The following is a 17,047-nucleotide window of genomic DNA, read 5'->3' on the forward strand; positions in this document are numbered from 1 at the left end:
AAGTTGGCTACAAACACATCGGCAACATTTGACACACCAAGTTATCCCCATGAAACTTGGGATGGCACAAAAACTCACTTTCAACCCCCCCCATCACACTCAAGCTGATGTTGCCCAAGTGAAATGTTTTTATAGCTCGAAAGCAAAGGTTAAGAAACATTTTGTATTGCTCTTTGTGGAGCTTTCCTAAACTCCCACTCCATTTCCACACACTTCTCACCCTCCTCCTCTTGGCCAGGCAGCAAACTCCAGTCAGGTGCCTGCAGAGTCTTCAGACCTCTCTGCACATCTTTGCTTGAGGGTTAATGTCATGTGAATCACAAGGGCATTTTATCATCAGGAACAACCAAATACTCTGATTTATACATGGAAATATCTACCAGATGTAAGCTCCTTACTCAAACTGATAAGTTTGCACGAGGTAACTGAGCCAAGGGATTTTTTTTTTTTTTAATGACACTTTTTGTTTGCTGCTTTTCCCTGTGATAAACATTAGGCACAGGTGTGTACACACACCCGACAGCTTTTAAACTGAAGTGTTAGTTTACCAGGAAAGCTTCATAAGCCAGTCAGGTAATTTTCTTAGATGACTAATGAACGTGCAGTGCAAAAGCCATGCAACTTGTCCATATGGAACGGGAATATCAAGCGGAGGGACCGGTGCTCGGCTGACTCGGGACGTAACCGAGACCTGAATATTTCTGCTCTATTTTTAACCAGCGATATAATTAGAAATAATCAAGGAGCACAAACCAAACAGAAACAAATGACGACCTTCTGTTTCCAGGGCCCCCAAACGAGCCGTGCTCCATCCCCAGCCCCCCAGGAGGAGCATCCCTGGCAGCAGCAGCATCTGGGAGTGGTTCCCACCACGCCGCTCACAGACCCCTCCGGTTCTGGGCACCTCGTGCAGCTCCAGGCCCACCAATTGCTAATTCTGTTCCACCAGGACTTCCCAAACCGGCAGTTTATCCTCTAGCAACAAAATACATATCGATTCCAAGGACTTTGAGAATACCAGGGAGAGACAGAACAAATTTCCTGCTTTTGAATAATCTCATTTGCAATCTTAATGGTGTATGTACAGGCTATCACAGCTTTCCTGTTAAAAATGGACACCAACTTCATTTTTATTCCCAATAATGCAATCCTGTATAGATCCGAGTTTATACATAAATCTCAACTCAGTAACAAACAGTTAAGATTCAGCAGTTAGATTTAACAAAACAGGCAAGATTCAGCTTAATTTGATGCTTCTTCCTGATTTTTTTGGTTTTACTCCCTTAGCTAAGTGAAACATCGTCCTAACTCTAAAATCAGTATCTCATCTCACCATATCTGCAGATCAACCAACTAGACTGAAAAACACACTGTTGTTTGCAGACACACAAATAAATGAAGTTATACAGCTTTTTTTCCTAAAATAATTCAGCTGCACTCTTTTCTTCTTCAGAGAGCAATGACCAGCTATTTATAGATGGGATCAAATGTCCCTCCAACACACACAGCCCCATACAAAGAACATGGGCTTCCAAATCTGCAACTTCTGCTCATTTATGGCATTTTTATCCACACCAAAATGCCAACATGGTGGGGTTTTGCATTAAAAACACAGCAAGCAGCACTTCACTCCTGAGAAGCAGAGCTGGGAGTCTCACAGCTGAAGCTCCACCTGGACCCACAAACTTGGTGTTCCTCTGCCTCTCCAGCCCTCAGCAGCAGCCCAAGGAGGCTCTTCCCAACATCCTAAAGAGATGAAGCTTCACCCAAAGCATGGGACAGAAGATGTGGCACTGTCACCCTCACATCTAAAACACCAAGGGGAGCACTTTCATGCCAGGGAACATCTCTGCCTGACTCCCTCTCCTATGAGCAGGGAGGGACTTGCCACAGGATCTCCCCTACCCTGTGCTGATATAAAAGCATGTGGAATATCCCCTATTTAAGAAAAACACAGCAATCAGGTGGGAAATAGTGTGAATTAAGATGAAGTTCATCCACCACACATGAGTACCTCATCTTCACTGAGAACCAAGAGAGCCTCTCCCTCCCTCTAAAGACCAGGTACAAACACCCTCAGGTAGGGAAAGCCCAGCTCCTGGTCCTCAGCAGGGATCCCACGGGACAGCACCCATGGACACGGCATAAAGGCACCTTCCACAGGAGAGAAAGAGGAGAGGGGGAGTTCAACAGACATTCCCATATTTCCACAATGATACTTCTAAATTCCTGCTCCAATGAGGGTTTTATTCTGTGCTGTTTCAGCACATCACTCCCCCTTTGCAGACTTAATTCACATATTTGGCTCCAACAGACAGAACTTCACCTGCCAATTTGATTTCCTCAAACCACAAAGGATTGTTTTAAACTAGCAAAGAACAACCAACACAACCATAACACCAGTGAGCTGTCAGGAGAGCAGGAATACCGGAAAAGAATCATCACATGGCAAGATTTTTAACATAAAAAAGTATCTTAGCTGTTACAGGTACTTCGTAGATCTTTGAATCCTACTACAATATTTAAAAAAAAAAAAAAAATCTGCTTCAGGCCTGGAATCTGCAAAGCTTAGAGTGTGTAAGAGAATAAATAAATATATTCCCTGTCAACAGGAGTCACCACACATGGTTCCATCAGTAGTGTCCAAAAAGAGAACTACTACAGACATCAGTGCCTAATGTGATTCGAAACAGAACAATTACACCATTTAATATCAGAGTTTAGCCATTCTTACTTTGCCAAGTTACTAAAAATCACTCATTTGACCAGCGGTTTTTTCCAAATTCCATTTGCACAGATCTTTCTCTTAAAATACCAAGATTCAATCAATCTACAGGGGAATTTTTATTTTTTTTTTTAAATCCCAGCATTCAAGCCCAGATTTTCTTTCAAGCTTCCTACGAGCTTATTGCTGGCAAGGAGGAAAAAAGAAGTTACTTTTTAAAGCCAGTATTTGGCAAAACGAGCAGATAACATCGCTGCAAAGCTAGGGAGGCTTCTACGGTATTAATAGTCTCATGCAAGGGCTTTAGAGAAAGCCTTCTCCTGCCTCACCTGGGCCAGACTGCGTTTTCCGTAGCCTATAAAGAACCGGGATTCAATCGCGGATCATTAAAGGTAACAATGGTAAAAGGTGTGAGAACGACCGCGGCTGAAACGCTGCCAGACCGCTCGTTTCTGGGCGACTGCGGCAGTTCCCAGGCAAGTTCCCCTCTGCCCACAGGTTGCCGGTACCGAGCCCGTGCCGCCTCCAGCACCGCTCCCGAGCCGGGACGGAGCCCGCCCGCCCTGGGGTCAGCCGGGAGCCGGGCGCACAGGTGGGGGACGCCTTCAGTGCCCGCAGCCGGGGCTCCAGGTGCCCCTTGTTCGCGGGGAGGCTCCGCCGGCGCTGCCCGAGGCGCGCAGTGGCCCCTGGCGGTGCCCGCCCGGGCGGAGCGGAGCGGGCTCAGCCCCGCGGCACCGCTCGCCCCGCCGGGGCCGCCCCGCGCCGCCCCCGCCCCCGGACCGTCCGCGCCCGCCGCCGCCGGGGTGTCCCCCGCGCTTACCCGTGAGGAGGCTCCGGGAGCCGCTCCGCGCGGCGGGCGCGGGCTGCGCCAGGAGAAGGGCGATGCAGAGGGAGCCGAGGAGCCGCCGGGCTCTCCGCGCCGCCATCGCTCCGCTGCCCGCGCCCGGCAGCCGGGCTGCACCCAGCGCCAGCCCCTCCCCCGGGGGGCTCCTCCTGCCTTCCTTCGCTGCCGGGCGGGCTGAGCCCCGCGGAGGCGGCGGCGGCGGGAGAGCGGCGGGCGGGCGGAGCGGCCGCGCTCTCTCTCCCCCTCCCTCTCTCACTCCATCGCGGGCCGGGCTCCGCCGCTCCCTCCCCTCCCTCCCTCCCTCCCTCACACGGACCCCGCGGGGCGCGCGCCGCCTCCCGCCCGCCCCTCGCCGCGCGCATGCGCGCGCGCGCCTCCCCCTCCCGCCCCCGACCCCCGCGCCAGGTGTGCGCGCGCCCGGCCCCCTCCCAGCGCGCGCCACGGCGCCTGCGCGCGCGCGGGGGCGGGGCCGCCGCCCTCCCCTCAGGGGCACCGTCGGGGCTCCCCCCATTCCCCTTCAAGCGATCGGGGCACCAAAGTTCCCGGGGTTTAACGCCATAAATCTGTGTTTTCCCCCTCTCCGGGACCAGCCCCGGCGTGGCTGCGGGACCTGCGTGTGCTTCGCGTGTGAAAACAGGGGAAAGCAAACGGTTCGGCACCAATCCGGGTATCCTCGCTGTGTGCCGAGCCCGAGGATGTGGGAAGCGAGAACTCTCTACGCCGTGTGCTGCTGGGAAGCGCAATCCACTACGACCGAGGAAACCAAAATCGCGCTAAATGTGTAAAAATAACTTGTGGAAACTTGTTTTCTTGGGGGGTAACTCCGCTGCTCCGTCTGGGATGTCGCCCCTCCTAATAAACGTGTTTTTCGAGCGTAAATAAACGTGAAGAAAAGGCCAAACATGCTCCGAAAAGGCAAATGAAATGTATTTTCATCCTCCTGGGGGTAATTAGTTTTATACAGCATTTGCCATTCAAATCCCAATCATTGGAATGCCACATCGTTACCAGCCGGTTCCAGTCCTACTGTCGGATCCTTCTGCTTACAAAGGACACAATAAGAGCTATAAATATACATTCCTCCTTCATTAATCATATGGAGTGTACCCTTATATTTTTCCATCTCAGCTTGTTGCCCACTAAATTATATTTTTACAACGCACACGCTGTCCTTGCTCATTTTATTATTGACTAATTGAATCGTCTCTTTCAGGACATAAATTATGTAGGACCAGTGCTCGAGGTAACCCGGAGATAACCGGAGCCCTGGGGCACTGCGGGACATGAAACGAGGGTACATCCCCACAAAAATGTGTTGCAAAATGTTCTAAAACTAGTTTTATATCATTTGTTCCCCAAAAAATCCAGGCTTTTACACCGGGTGTATGACTCCCGCTAAGGAAAGTTTCCCTCGATAACCTCGGTGCGTGCGGCGAGGGTGTCCCTCTTGTTGCAGGCAGCTCTATATTCCCGTGAAATTCCCCCTGATCCAGCGGGATTTGCAGATTTGTTGGTGGAGAGGGTTTTCTGCGAGGCGGCGCTGGCCCAGCCCACAGTGCCCCAAAGCCAGGTGTGGGGCTGGCCGTGCACAGGGACACGGGGATGCACATGGCAAATTAAACACTGACCTGACTGCAAAGCACCAGCTAGTACAGGTGTCTGAAGTGTTTCTCCTTGTGAAACTTGCTTCATTATTTTATGTTTCTGTCAGGAAACAGGGGGTTTGGCCACTAAAAATATCCCGGAGCATTTTCACAATGGAATAATTACCTCCTCAGAAGGATGTTTGGGTTTCTCCACCTTCCCCTTGCCGAGTTACGCTGCTATCTGATATGCCACAAGGATTACCAGCAACCAGCTGCAATTTATCCTGAAAATGGAAGCAGTGATTAAAAGGCAGGACTGGTAGTGTAACTTCTATTAAGCTGGTTAGGAATTCCCATCATAAAATCCTACCCTCAGTCGCATTTAATAGGGCCAGAGCAACCGCTGTGCTGAAATTTAAGCATCTGATGTTCGTACCTCAGGTTAAATTATAAACTTTTCCCCTTTTGTTCTTTCTGTCAGGGATTGTCAAATTTGTAGACGAGAACAGTCACCTTGTCAGAGGTGTTCCTTCAAGCACCACAGAGAAAACCCCCCTGAAAATCCCACTGGTGCTCTGTGGAGGCTTCCCAGTGCTTCCGTTGCCCTGCAGTTCCATCCTCATCTCAGCCCAGGGCTGTGGGAGTCAGAGCTGGACCTGCACTTCCAGTTCCCTGCTGCTCTGGACCATGCCAAGGCTGCAGGTAGGAAGGGCGAGCAGGGAACTTGTCCTTCCAGTCCTCTGGGGAAACATGGAGCAGGAAGCTCCTTCAGTAACACACAGTGGGGATGGGAACTGGATTTGGGACAGGTAAGTTGGCAGGCACGGAGGGTCTGGAGAGAGACAGGTTCTCCAGGGCAGGGGAAGGGAACAAGGAGCTGGAAGGAAAAACAGGTCTGCCTGGAGGGAGGGATAAAGCAAAGCTCATAAGGAAGAGTCTGGAAGCCAGGCTGTTGGGAGAAGAATTAAAAACAGAGTGGGAATGGGAGAGAATTTCCAGGAGGAGGAACACGCAGCTTAGGGCACCCAGGGCTGTCCATACAGTGCCTGAGGAAGAACTTGCTGGGCACAGGGATTGGATGGGAGAGCTGCAGTGGGATGAGGGAGGAGGACCCCTAGTTTGGGTGTGGGATGCAGCAAAGACAGTGGGAAGAGGGAATTCACTAGGGGCAGTGATGTAGGAATGGGAGTGACAGAGACTGAGGGAGGGAGGCAGAGCAGAAAGGTAAGAATTTAGGAATGGGAATGAAGACCAACTGGAAAACTGTTGGCAGCAGGTGGCTGACACACACTGAGAACGTTCCTCGTCCCCTCTGAGTGCTGGAGAGTGTGCCAACCACTACATCCCTCATACAGGGAGTGCTTCCACATTGCTGATGGCCTGCATCCCTGTCAGCACAGGATTAAATTGCTGGGCTTTCTAAGGGTATCTCTAGATTGAAAAGAAATACATATTTATTAAAACAACAGTAGTCAGGCTGCAAAGGAACACACTCCCCAGTTATCAAACACCGGGATAAAGACAGCCAGTGCAGAAGGATAAGCCTGGCTCAGATACCAAACCAAGGCCAGGGAACCCAGGCAAGTGCCTCAACAACTTCCACTTAATTTGCTGTAAAAATCAGATGTAGGTATGTTATGCACCCTGAGAGGAACTGTGGAGTGAGCAAGCACAGCACTGTGGGTGGGAAGGGGTGGCTGCTGCTCCAGAAAAGGGCCTCAGTCCTTAAAGAGAGCCTGCCCAGAACTGTACTAGTTGTGCAGTCAGCACTGCCCAGGTGCCTGGGCTGACATTTTAAAGCGTGATCTGCAGAAGTGAAGAGCACTTGCAGATAAATCTGCAATAGCTGAGAATGTATTCAAGTTCTGACTCAATTGGATGCTTCACCATGTTCTATTTTCTGACAAAATCAGGCCATCGAGTATTTCTAATTAGATCTCTAAAATGAAAAGAGATTTTTGTATTATTCTGTCTGTGCGCCCGAGTTCCTCGTCTGTAAAATAAGGGCAACACCAGTTCTCACTCCAGCGTTGGGAAAGTGAATTAGAGTTTGTGAAGCACTTGGATACCATAGTGATGAGTCCCGTGAAAAAGCTCAGGAGGAAATGAATAAATCTGTCTTCAGAACAATATTTGAATAGTGTGCTGTAAATAAAGCACAGGCCACACAGTGAACAGCGAGGAGAAAATAAAGTTATTGCTTGGTGAGCAGAGTCTATTCTGTAGAACGAGCGAGGCCGGGAACCTGTTGAAAGAACAGCGTGTGATCTAATCACAATTAAATACTGGATCATGATGCAAATGCACAAAAGGGACAAATTACAGTCGCACAGGCCACCTTAATGTTGGTAATTCTAAACTTTTGGACTCTTGGATTGAAAAAACCACCACTGTTAGGCTGCAAAGGTGTAACAGATGTGTATAAATGATTTCCTCACCCTTCAGTAGTAGGAGACAATATATTTACTTCTTCTACCTCAGTCATTTAAGTGGAAAAAGTGTTTCTCTCTTCTTGGAGATATCTCAGCCTTACAGCCCAGATTTACTGGTGTCACTCACACACTGGTGATGTACAGATTTAAATCCAGAATTTACCTTCTTTGGCAGTCTGTGCGTGATCATCAGAGACACACAGTTCTCCAGAGAGGGATCCAGAGGAGGACCTTCATTTCAGTGATTAAAACGTTGTGTTTTGCTTGGAGTGCTTCCCATTCCAGACCAGCCCACCAGTTTTGGTGGAGAGGCAAGGTTATGGAACAACAACTCCCCTGATCTTCCGTGACTCCTCAGTCCCGAGGCTACACTGAGCCTTCCCGACTCCTGCTGAGACTTGGAGCCGCTTCAGAGCGGCTGTAAATTGCACTGGGTTATCTGTGGCCCACAAGAAGGGTGATGGAATTAGGATTCCACTGTTCAGTGCCACTCTGGCTGTGCCTGTTTTTCTCACCGTGATTTCTCTGTTGCTTAGCAGGATGTGAGGTGACACTGAGTCGTTACACCAATTTATTGTTATCCAGAGAATTTTCCATTACTGGGCATCCTCTAGCAGCTAGTTAAGGCAATTTGGGGAGAAGAAGGGGCTGCAGCACAAATAAAGATGTGCTTCATTAAGTTTAAGACTTAGAGCTATGAGATCCCTTCAGTTTAACCTGCTGTGCTGCCTCCCCCATGTGTGAGGCATCAGCTCCATCCACGGACAACTCCTGGCAACGATGACCTGTTCAATTATTCCTGTATAGATCTCCACACTGACTCCAGCACCAGAGCCCAGCGAGGTGTGCTGGCTTTCATCATTCACTAGGGGCTGGATTTAGTTTTTTTCATTTATTTTTCACATTTATTGGTCACAGGTGTGGTTTTTGCAAACTGCTCTGAGGTTAAAAGTCACCCTCCGGACTTTGCCAAGCAAATTCTGGGTTAGCAGGCCATGTGCCAGAAACCCTCCGACCCCAGCACGTACCTCTGTCACTCCTGATGTCAACAGCAATTCCAGCTCCTCGCTGGAGTCAGAGAGGGTCACAAGTGGAGGCAGACCTTCCAATCACTGAGGTGAGCTCCCTGGGAAGTTTGAGAGGGAGATGGAGCTCCCTGAATCCGCGGTTAACGGAGTCTGAAACACGAGCAGGGCAGTTGGTGTGAAATGCTTTTAAAGCCTCCTGTGTCTGAGGGAGGGAGCTGCTGAGGTCTAATCCAATGTTTGTTTATTTAGGGATTGCAGAGCTAGATAGAGGGAACCTAGAATCCAAAATGCAGGGTTTACTGGAATCCAATCCACAGTTTAAAGGAAAAGAATTATCTATTTGTTATTAGGATGTGCATAATGATGTGGGATATGGCTCTTCTCTCCAGAAGGAGAGAAACCCAGGTAACACTCAAGGGGAAATCCTGATGTCATTGCAGTCAATGGGATTTTTGCCATCCAGGTAAGCAGGGAGAGATTCCTCTCTGGAAGCCTGTCCTGGGGTGACACTGTGCCACAGGCGTTCACAGTGTTTTCAGTGACACTGTGGGTGGTATTTTTCTGGTTTGGTGGTTGCCATTAGTGTTGTTCTCAGGTGAGATCATTACTGGGGACACACTGACCGCTGAGTCTCCATTCTTCCTCCCCACAGAATGTGCCCTCACTTTTCAAGTGTCCCAATGTCTCCCTGAGCTACTGCATCTCATCTTTGGCCTGAAAGACTTTGCACATCCAGTGAGAGGAGAGAGATGGTCCATGGCCTCTCGTGCAAACAGGATCAGCCTCCTCTGCAGCTCAGAAACCACATAAGCCAGGCGAGGATTCCAGGTGGTGTTTATCCCAAAGCATTTCCAACAATCCCACAAGAATGTTAATTACTGACACCAATAATCTTGTTCTCATTCATATAATGGGAGTGCCTAAAGGTCTTACCTGAGGTTGGGTCCTGTTGTATTAGACACCGTAGGATCACACAGGGAAAGCAAATCCTTTCCCCAGAGAGGTTTTAGTCCAGGTTATCCTGACAGGAAAGCAGAACCACAGAAAGGTGTTGTGAGTCAGCAGAGGTAGAGCACCAGGTCCACATTTCACATCTCCCAAGTCCCAGTGCTCTGTAAACACCATCACATTTTCTCCTGGTGTCTGTGCCAGGAGGGAAGTCTCAGGGAAGTGAGACTGCAGCAGTCTGAGAGAATTCAAAATGGAGAGGAAAACCATGGAGAGGAGAAAGGATAAAAAAAAGGAAGAGAATTGATGCTTAGCACAAAGAAACAGTCATTTGCCTCTGGGTTTGGAAAACCAAAGAAAAGAAACAACCTTAGACCAGCAGCAGAGGATGCCTGGAAAATGCAGAGCCCAGCACACCTTACAGACAAACCTCAGGACCAAGAGCAGCACAGCCCTTTTCTGTGTGTTACCTGAAAGGCCCAGCTGATGGATCAGGTGGATCAGATGAGCTGATGGATCAAAAGTTCACTGTGGGATCATATGGTGGGAATCCTTCGCTCCCCTCGTTCTTGGCACGTGGCAGGTGCTCCCCATTCCCACACACACACACACAGCCCAAACACCCTGCACTCACTGACAGGAGGCCAAGGCACCCTTCCCAGGGGCTATGGAACAGAGTCATCCCTCTCCAGCTCTGGTACCCACCAGCTGGTCAGGGGGCTGGTCACCTGCATTTGGGGACTCCTGGAAATGGAAAGAAAAAGCCACGTTACCCATGTGAGACACAAATGGATCAGCCAGAGTTAGATGAGCAGGTCCAAGCATAAAGCTTGAGACCAAATAGATTTGACTGTTGTGTCAACACTTACAACTCCCACAAGTGTCCTTTGCTCTTGGCCTGTATCTCAGAGCACGACTGTGGGTGTTTAAAACAGAATATACAGATATAATGAATTCCAGGGGCCCCTGTTTGAAAAGAGTGGCTCAAGTGTCCCTATGCTCTGAATGGCAGGAACTGGAGGCACAGAGCAGTATTAGAACCTTGTGACAGAAAAGCAAATGTGAACAAAATTACCTTAGTCCTCTAATTGAACAGTTCAAAACCAGTCATTGCTATGATGTAGTGACAACAGGGAGGAGGAGCTGCAGAAGCAGGAAAGAATAAAGACATTGGACAATAGCTTGGGACAGGAACAGAGTCCCTGGAATGATCTTGTTCGTGCACTCTCAGACAGCCCTTTAAAGTCAGAGTTTTGGCTCTGCTTCCTCTAACTGGAATTCTCCTCCAAACCTCATCACCCCTTCAAATGCAGGGAAGGAATTTCCTATAAATATAGTGGATTTTTCATGGAAGAAATATCATACTTCATTTTTACCATGCCATCTGAAAGAGGGACAAGCTCGAACAGTTGTAAAATTAAACTTTTCATAACGAGACCTTGTTTAGACAGGGCTTCCACTTCCCAGGCTCATAAGGTGCTCCTGAAGGACCCTGGAGTGTGGGGGACTTGTCTTTCACCACAGGGTCTGTGCCTCCCAAAGCCCCTTCCTGCCAGGAAAGGTTGTGCTGCAGCACCTGGGAGTGCTGAGAAAGTCCAGACGAGACCTTGGTGATGTAGCTGTCAGAGAGAGCATGGAGGCCTCTTCCCAGGGAGCAACAACAGGGACACAGCCCTCATTTCCTAAGGAGAGACACGAGCTTTGTTCCAGGCAGTTTCTAGTTTGAAAGCAGAGCTATGCCTTGACTCGTTCTGCATATATTTTGTTTTTAAATCGTTTCTAACCTCTTGCAATTTTTAAGCATCTCCAAAACCAGGGCAAATTAGCCAACATTCCTTCCTAGTGCTCAGCAGTCCAGCTCCTTACCTCCATCAGTGCCGTCTGACTCCTTCTCAGCTGCAGGACTGAGCAACGTGGGCACACAGGGACAGTTTGAAAAGCAAGGAACACGTGTTGTGCCGAGGAATGGTGCTGCACTGACAGCTCCAGCACATAAAACATGGGCAGCCTTCACACAGGTGAAGTTTGACTCGCTCAAGCTGCCAATCTGGCACTTCTCACACGCATTCATTTGACTTTCTTTTCTTGTTGTTTGTTTAAACATCCCTTCAGGGGAACAGGTCTGGAAAAACACCGTAGTTCTCCCACCTTTTCATGCTCCTCCCAGGGGACCGGTGATCAAAGCCAGGAGGGCTCCGATGGGATGTGGGATGTGAAATGCAGGTGATGGTGAACCCTGGGATCTCCCTGGATCTCCCTGACAGGCATATTGGGATCTCCACAGCTGCTGTCACACTGGGGTTTTACCACACAGTTTTACTCCCTTAGTACCTGAACGGCAGCTTTAGAAATCAAATTACAGTGTGAGTACTACAGGCTGCAGCCCCTGACTGAGCCCCTAAATCAGACTAATTGAAACAACAAATATGCCTGAACAGCAGCTCCCTAAGAAATGTCCTTACAACGCTCTGCTTTCACTCCTGAGGGAGCCTGACGGGACTTATTGACTGCCTGGGATTTCTGCGACTGCCTGTGAAGTTTATTGATTCGAAGAAATATGAAATGTGCTTCAAAGAGCTCAGAATGTGACTCTGTGTCCAAGTGAGACACAAAGGCTCTCAGAGATCCCGAATGGAGCAGAGGGAAGGGCAGGGAAGGAAAGGCTGTGAGCTCACACCGACAGGGATTGGTGGGGTTGGAACATCTCTGCCCCAAAAAGAGGTGAAAGTGCTGATCCACCTCCCAGTGACCAGGGACCACCACACTGTGCATGTTGCTCAGGCTGCTGCTCCACCTGCCCCCCCTCCAATAACACACATTTTTGAGGGATGCTCTTAGAAGGACCAAGGGTTGAAATGGCATTTCCTCCTCCCAGAGTGGAAGGTACGTGCTGGCAGGGAAATCCCAGAGGAAAATCCTCTCATGCTGTACAGGCAATGGACATTTTTTGCACAAGGAAGGTGCCTTCACATCCCCAAAGGAAAACAGCTAAAAAAGATCACTACCAAAAACTGGAGGGAATTTAGATGCTCAGAACAAATTTACATTGCTAAAAATGGGGGATTGGTAGAGAAAGAAGTTCAGGCTATGAGAAGTTATCAGAAGTGCCCTTCGTTTCTGAAAGCACAGAAGTGTAGGTGTTAAACAGAAATCAATTTGTCAAAAAGACCCTCCTTCAGAGTTCCAACACCTACAGTGAGGGCTGAGCAGAGACTGAGGTTTCTGTCTGTGCCATTGGAACATTTAGATTCTATGAAGCAAAGCAGTGGCATTTTTCGGCCACGAGCCCTTTGAGGCAGGCAACAAATAAGAGAGGTTTGACAGAGGGAGAAAAGGTTTCTCACAAATCTCATGTTTTCCCAGTCCCAAATGACTGCAATCTGCCTCTAACCCCTCCTTCAGGCTGATGGCTGCTCCAGGATCTGTTGGGTTTGTCCTTTCAGACGGGAGTCTGGTGTTTTCCTGTTGACCTCCCACCCACTCACCAGCAATCAGTAGCACTCAGCTGCTCCTCTGGGGTGTCATTGCGGTGTCCACCACTTCTCAGGCTGCCAGGACATTCTGGGAAGCACTGCCTTTGGACAAGGCAGCATAAGGGAAGACAAGGAATAGTATCACTGACGTTTCTTTCATGTTTACTGCTACTACTGCTGTCAATGTGTGTTGTCGCTCACGGACTATACTTAGCTTGGAAAGAAAGCTGTGAAACACTACCACTGAAACACATACCTCAAAAACACTACTGTTCTCTTATTCACTTTTTTTTTTTTAATTGCATCCAATTTCAGGCAAATGCAGCAGCCCACAGGGTGTGGAGCCTCCAGAACCCCCCTGCAGAAGCACCCGCTGTGCACAGGGAGCAGTGGGAACTCGGACATGGAGCAGGACAGATCCCTTACTGTGAGCAATTTCCACACCAGAAAGATGAAGTTGTTCCTGTTCCTGGCTACAGGCAGTTCTGACACATGAAAGGTTTTACTAATTTTCCATCGAGGCAGGTGAGTGATGCCAACCCTGTTAGATGTGACAAAGCCAAGAAATCTTGCACTTCACCTAAAACTGACACCAAATTGAAGGAGGGAAGGGTTAGATGGGATATTGGGAAGAAATTCTTCCCTGTGAGGGTGGGGAGGCCCTGGCACAGGTTGCCCAGAGAAGCTGTGGCTGCCCCTGGATCCCTGGAAGTGTCCAAGGCTGGGTTGGACAGGGCTTGGAGCAACATGGGCTAGTGGAAGGTGTCCCTGCCCATGGCAGGGGGTGGGACTGGATGAGCCTTAAGTCCTTTCCAACCCAAACGGTTCTGGGATTCCACGATCCTGTGATCAAGAACATGGGAATGCCAACACAGCTCCAGTGGGGACATTCCCTGTCTGGATTTCATGGGCCTGGGGTGGGTGGGGTGACACTGCAGCAGGAGGGTACAAACCACAGCCTGAAAGATAAATGGGTATTAATTAATTAAAGTTGAACACCAACTTATGCACTGCTAGGAACTTAATTAACACTCCCCCAAAAGCCACCTGCAGACTTTTGGAACTGAGCAGTGGCACAGCTCTGAGTCAGCCCCTACACTGGGGACCTTCCCTCTGACCAAAGGGATCCCTTGTTAAATGTATGGGGAAACTCAGGCAGCAAAAGGGATGGTCTGGAAAGTCAGCAGCACATATAGTTGTGTTGGAAGGCCTTGCTCACATCAGAACACATTCCCCAGGCACCTGAACAAGAGAATGTGGATTTAAAAACAAAAAATAGGGAAGGCTGCCCACGGTGCTGAGTAAACCTGAATGGAGCACACCCACCTTAAAGCTCATCTCCCATATGGAATTTTTACATGGAGTACAGCTGACACCAGAGGAAGGGGTGAAAAGGCTGCCAGCTCTGTGAAAGATAAGAGGAAATGCAGAACTGACAGCAGTGGACACTCATGGGTCACCAGAGAAAGGGGAAAAGCACAACCCTTTGTGATTACAGTCAAACACAAATAAATAGGTTGGAAAAGAACACTTTCTATTTCCTGCAAGCAGTAAAGTTTGGGGGGAAATGGCCTATGCCAAATATTTCTCTCTGCTGGAGGCACCAGCAGGGCTCTGACAGGCACGTTGGAAAACAGACCATACGTTTGTGCATATTCCACAGCCCCCATGGGAAACATCATTCCTCAGGCTGCCGGTGGGGCTCTGTTTGGCACTTGAACTGTTCCAGGGGCTTTGATAGCCCAGGATCTGAGTAGCTGATGTTTTGTTCTGAGGGAAAAGAGCAGAAGCACATGACCAGAAGCTCTGATCAGCTATTGAAAGACCCAGACCTGCAGAGCTCAACCAACACAGCTCCTTTATAATGGAAATGCCATACCTAGGCATGAAATTAGGAAAGCAAGGAGTACAAGCACATTACAAGAAGATTGAAGTCATCCCTGGAATTCCTGCCCCAGCAGAAAAGGATGCAAAGTTAAGACACCTCTGAGTAGTGAACTGTCGACCCGATTTAGCTGCCCAAGCAATCAATGACAGATCTTTAGGAGTGTTCAGCTGCCCTAACACACAGATCTTCCCAGGAAAACTGAAAGGAGCTAATTAATAGCCCCAGATAAACAGGATGAAATGCAAAGCTGGACATAGATCTTTACAGACCGGTGCTGACTGTGCTGAATTCTCTCCTTGCACTCCCACTGCTGACCCCAGTGAGGCAGAAAGATTAATCTTGTACAAAAAGCTTTTCCTTTAGACTTTTTGTAAAGCACTTTTAGGCTCTCTGCTCGAGTGTTTCCCCTGGTTGCAATTAGAGGTAGTTTAGTCTTTGCTTACAGTCTTAGCTGGGTGTAGTTTTGCTCTCCCCATCCCCTGCTAGAGGAACCTGAAGTGACACCTCTCTGTCCTTACTCCTGTGACTGCTAAGAGGTGAATTCCCTAATAAACCAGACTGTTTACACTCCAGATGGACTCTGTTCATGCCAGTGGGGCTGCCCTATTTGCAGTGCAGGTTGGAACCCTCTGGTGCCCCAAACTCCAGCGAGGTAATGATGCTACTCAGAGTTAACACACAAATCCCTGGGCAGGAGGTGCTGAAGAGTCATGCAAATAAATCCTCTTTGTTCCCAAGAGGTGCAGGGTAAGGACCCTCACAGGAGCTTTAGGAGGAGTTTCAAGGCTGGTCTTGAACACAGGATGCTTCCTGGGAAACGTCCTGGGGGTCATTTGGCCTGTTCTAGAAAAGGTAAAAAGACATGACTTTGCTCTGAGGACTGCACTGCACTCACAGGGCATCCACCAGCACCCCGGGGCAGTGGAAGAAGGTACCACCCTCCTCCACCAGACCAAGGTCATTTTGATCCAACTATTTTAGGGAGAAGACCAGTCTTGCCATCAGGAAAGGTCTGTCTGGGAAGACATACCCTCGAGTGCCTTTGAGAAGGCAGAAGAAGAAGTTAAATGCTCAGAATTGAGAGTGTGCCTTGCAGAGGCAGCTCCTGCAGCAGGGAAAGCTGAGAGCAGGTTTTTCAGGATCAGGACTTTGGACTAAGGTAACTAAGTTTTGTGTAAATGTCCCTTCAGATGTCTGCTTGGATCCAGCCCTAAGTCTCCCTCTTTCTTGCAGTAGGGAACAGTAACACTTCTGTGGTGTTTCCCAGTGTCACTGTTAAACAAGTGATCCCTCTTCAGGACCCAGGGGGGAAGGTCTGGCACAAAAAAGCTTCTATTTTGTAACTAAAAGGTTAAAGAGGACATCAGATAACAGGGGCAGCCTGACGGCACCGAGAGGATTCAGAAAATCACAGAATCCCACACTGGTTTGGGTTATAAGGGACCTTAAGCTCATCCTGTTCCATCCCCTGGACACCTTCCCCTATCCCAGGTTGCTCCAAGCCCCATCCAACCCGGCCTTGGATGCTTCCAGGGATGGGGCAGCCACAGTTTCTCTGGGCAACCTGTGCCAGGGCCTCCCCACCCTCACAGGGAAGGATTTCTCCCCAATATCCCATCTAACCCTGGGATTCAGAGAGATGTAATGTGCTTAAGAAAGGTGAATCTTGAGCTCTGGGGCTGCAGCTCCAGGAGGTGCCTTCCTTTATGGAAGCTAAGGATCATTAAAACCTTCCAGAGAACAACCATGAGATCCAGCCAACACTCCCCCTTCTCCCAGCTCCCACTTCCTAACACAGCCCCTTTGCTGAGGAGGAGGAGCAGGGCTGTGCTTGGCCTGATTTGGAAGGGAGACATGAACCCCACTGGCTGGGATCTGGCATTATCCAGCTGCACCTCAGTCCTCCCTGACCCATCACTCTAGTGACCCAGAAATCCTGGAAAATAAATAATATTTGGAGTTGTCAGGTCATTCATCTACACAAAAATCTATCAGTGGTGTGCTTAAGGATATTACCAGAGAAGCCAGGAATGTTCTTGGGATTGGAGACCAGTGGGCAGAACATTTGTTGGAGGCCCACACAAAAACTGTTGGGTTGTCCCGAGCCAATGTCACGTCCCAGA

The 17,047-nt window shown here is 49.2% G+C and overlaps 1 protein-coding gene and 1 long non-coding RNA gene across 35 annotated transcripts in view; both read right to left on the minus strand.

Annotated features, from left to right (window-relative positions):
• Nucleotides 1-3,803, minus strand: part of NEO1 (neogenin 1) — a 169,824-nt gene extending 166,021 nt beyond the window's left edge. For 9 of the 11 annotated variants that reach the window (XM_064668564.1, XM_064668563.1, XM_064668559.1 and 6 more), the window contains exon 1: nt 3,546-3,803. In XM_064668564.1, the coding sequence (XP_064524634.1) occupies nt 3,546-3,651 (106 nt within the window). In that variant the 5' untranslated portion in view covers nt 3,652-3,803. The remainder of the gene's footprint in view (nt 1-3,545) is intronic. The other 2 variants (XM_064668566.1, XM_064668565.1) reach the window with 1 other exon arrangement.
• Nucleotides 3,804-4,475: 672 nt separating this feature from the next.
• Nucleotides 4,476-17,047, minus strand: part of LOC135420775 (uncharacterized) — a 38,693-nt gene continuing 26,121 nt past the window's right edge. For 11 of the 24 annotated variants that reach the window (XR_010433704.1, XR_010433701.1, XR_010433706.1 and 8 more), the window contains one exon: nt 4,476-13,138. This is a non-coding gene — a long non-coding RNA (uncharacterized LOC135420775). The remainder of the gene's footprint in view (nt 13,139-17,047) is intronic. The other 13 variants (XR_010433717.1, XR_010433707.1, XR_010433716.1 and 10 more) reach the window with 13 other exon arrangements.

This window comes from Pseudopipra pipra, chromosome 12, assembly GCF_036250125.1.
Source record: "Pseudopipra pipra isolate bDixPip1 chromosome 12, bDixPip1.hap1, whole genome shotgun sequence".
NCBI classification, from domain to species: Eukaryota; Metazoa; Chordata; class Aves; order Passeriformes; family Pipridae; genus Pseudopipra; species Pseudopipra pipra.